We start from the raw sequence: 3,341 nt of genomic DNA on the forward strand, positions 1-3,341 counted from the left end.
GGCCTTGCAGATCCAAGACTTAGACAATAAAGGGGGTTAAGAACACAAGAGTTACAATTGAGCCTGGCCCCGAGACAAAGAGCCTAATTTAAAGTTAAGGTACAGATAAGGGCAGAACATAAGTTACTACATATATCTTTGCTAATTGGTGAAGCATAGCAGTCCCTTCCTCAAGGCCTACATTCCACAAACACCCTCCCTTACACTGGCAGCTGGGATGAGGATAGAGTAGCTAAAACATAACCCAGGGGCAAAGACTGACATATTTACGGCCCCCATGGTGCTTGCACTTTCAGCATCAAGGAAAAGGCTCACTCAAGCAATTTAGGAACAAGCCTAATATACATTCTTCCTCTTGTGATTAAAAATTGTCTAGAGGCCCACCCATGCAAACTAAGATAAGTTTGTTAGAACCTTAATCTGGGGGAATGATGTCAAGAATATGGGGAGGTTCTGCAAGAATACTTTTGTAACGCCTGTTTCTGTACACCTTCTGATGATCAAAGCATCTTATTACAAATAATTAGCCCCTGTAAAAATTCTGTCTTCTGATGTCATATTATCGTTGAACCTTAAAATAAAGACACCAAAAACCGAAAGGACAGAGATGCTTGCCTGGTGATCAGAAAGAATCTCGAGGCTCTCTCATTCTCTTTCGCCGACACCGTCCATCCTTCAGGGACCCCTGGACCTGTCAGAGCCGGCGCGGCCTCCGACAGGGTCTGTCTCCTCTGGGCCTATAGTGGCTGCAGCAGTCCTGCTGACTCTGAATTGCCTTGAGGTCATTCCTCCCTTTTCTTGAAGGATAACACCTGCTGACAGTGAACCTGCTGCTAGAACTTCATCAATATTCCTGGCTTCTGCTGATTTGGCTTATTAGGATCTGTGAGTCATGCCTGTGATCTCTTATTCAAAAGACTGTCCGGCCATAACCTTGGTGTTGCCCCCTGAACATGCTTTCACATTTTGTTATATGGATAGGCTAAGATTGTTCCAAATCTTGAAGTTCTGGTTCCTTTTTGCTTAACAATTCCTTCTTCAATCTATCTTTCTCCTCTCTCATTTTACTATGAGCAGCAAGGAGAAACCAAGCTCTACCTTCAACACTGCTTAGAAATCTCCTTTGCTAAATATGCAGGTTTGGCACTTACAATTTTTACCTTCCATCTGACACTAGGACACAATTCATCCAAGTTATTTTTTACTTTATATCAATCAAATTCTGTCCAGTTTCTAATAACATGCTCCTCATTTCTTTCTGAGATCTCACCAGAATCCCCTCTAATATCCTTATTCCTACCAATAGTCTCTTCAAGGCAATCTAGGTTTTTTCTAGCATGCACCTCAAAACTCTTCCACATCTTTGCCCATTCCCAGTTGTTTTCTTAATTTTTTAAAATATGTACTTATTTCTGAGAGAGAGGGAGAGAGAGAATGATCAGGTGAGGGGCAGAGAGGGAGACACAGAATCTGAATCAGGCTCCAGGCTCTGAGCTGTCAGCACAGAATCCTCTGCAGGACTTGAACTCACAAACCATAAGATCATGACCTGAGCCGAAGGCTAAACACTTAACTGATTGAGCTACCCAGGCTTCTTCCCATTCCCAGTTTTAAAGCCACTTCTAGGGCCTCCTGCATGGCTGTCAGCTTAGTGTCCGACTCTTGTTTTCGGCTCAGTGATCCCAGGGTTGTGGGATTAAGCCCCAAATTGGACTCCCCTGCTTAACATTCTTTCTTTCTCTCCCTCTTCCTCTTTCCCCTGCTAGCGCTCTCTCTCTATATATCTCTCTAAAATTGAAAAAAAAAATGAAGCCATTTCCATATTTTTATGTATCTGTTACAGCAACATCCCACTTCTTGGTAACCTAAATCTCTATCAGTGTGCTAGGGCTGCCATAACAAAATACCACAGACTTGTGGCTTAAACAGTGGAAATTTATTTTCCCACATTCTGAAAGCTAAAAGTCCAAGTTCAAGATGTTGGCAAGTTTGGTTTCTTCCAAGGCTTCTTCCTTTGGCCTGTAGGTCCCCAACTTCTTACTGTGTCTTCACATGATCTTTCCTCTTTTTGTGCATCCCTGATGTCTCTTTGTGTGTCCCAATATCCACTTTTTTATGAGGACAACAGTCAGGTTATATTAGGGTCCACCCATATGGTGGCTTGATTTTAATTTAATCACATCTTTAAAAACCTTATATCCAAATATGGTCACATTCTGAGATACTAGGGGTAAGGCTTCAACATATGAATAGGACTGGATGCAGTTTAACCCATACCAATCACTCAGCATGAATAATCAGCTGCAGAACCTGTTAGTTTTGCCTGCATAATAATATTGTGTTCCTCCTAGTACTATGAAGTATTCCTTCGACAGTCCCAAATGGAGCCCTGCCTTCTGTTTCATGAAGGTGGGTACTGGCGTGAGCTCATAGTTCTCACCAATTGCCAAGGACACACAATGGCCATCATCACTTTCCATCTTCAGGAATTAAGACAGGTGAGACAGAATGATAAGGGGCAGCTTTTGTAGCAGACCTTATTTTCACTATACTGTAATTGGTTTTGGAAGTTTCAGAGCAGATAGCAGAAACTACACATCCACAGAGTATTTGTGTGGGTTGGGAAGAGGGGTTGGAGATGAGGACGAGGAGGTGGCAAGGATATTCTTTAATCATGCTGCTCATATAAGCAAACCACAGAGACTGATGTGGGGTTACCAAGTTAATTATCTTGTGAGGACTCCCAGGTATTTTCACAAGAACTTTGCCCATGGAACTTGGTAGATAGTCTACTGACTCTAAAAGCCAATTCAGCAGCACCTGGGTGGCTCATTCTGCTAAGCATCTGACTTCGGCTCAAGTCATAATCTCGCGGTTCTTGAGTTCGAGACTCGAGTCAGCTGTGCTGACAGATCAGCGCCTGGAGCCTGCTTTGGATTGTGTGTCCCCCTCTCTCTCTGCCCCACCCCTGCTCATGCTCTGTCTTTCAAAAATGAATAAGCATTAAATTTTTTAAAAAAATATAAGCCAATTCAATAGTGACAAGAATATAGTCAGAATTTCATAACTCAAATACTTTACATTCATAGTGCACTTAGGGCTTTTAAACATTCCCACGTTAAAACATTCCTATACTTAACGTGATCATCTCAACCAACTCATGAAGTAGGTGAGAGGAAAGGTATTGAAACCGTCAATTCAGATGAACAAATGGAGACACAGTATTACCCAAGGTTAAAGAGCCAGTAAATAGCCAACCTAGGTCTTGAACCCATGTCATTGATTCCTAACCTTTTTTTTTGTAATTAAAAAAATTTGAGTATAGTTGACATATACTTCCT

The 3,341-nt window shown here is 42.0% G+C and overlaps 1 protein-coding gene across 1 annotated transcript in view; it reads left to right on the forward strand.

Annotated features, from left to right (window-relative positions):
* Nucleotides 1–3,341, forward strand: part of TRMT2B (tRNA methyltransferase 2B) — a 61,013-nt gene that overhangs the window by 43,860 nt on the left and 13,812 nt on the right. The window contains 1 exon segment of the mRNA XM_077745299.1: nucleotides 2,352–2,498. Coding sequence (XP_077601425.1) covers nucleotides 2,352–2,498 — 147 coding nt within the window.

The sequence above is a fragment of the Crocuta crocuta genome, unplaced genomic scaffold (assembly GCF_008692635.1).
Source record: "Crocuta crocuta isolate KB4526 unplaced genomic scaffold, BGI_CrCroc_1.0 scaffold588, whole genome shotgun sequence".
NCBI classification, from domain to species: Eukaryota; Metazoa; Chordata; class Mammalia; order Carnivora; family Hyaenidae; genus Crocuta; species Crocuta crocuta.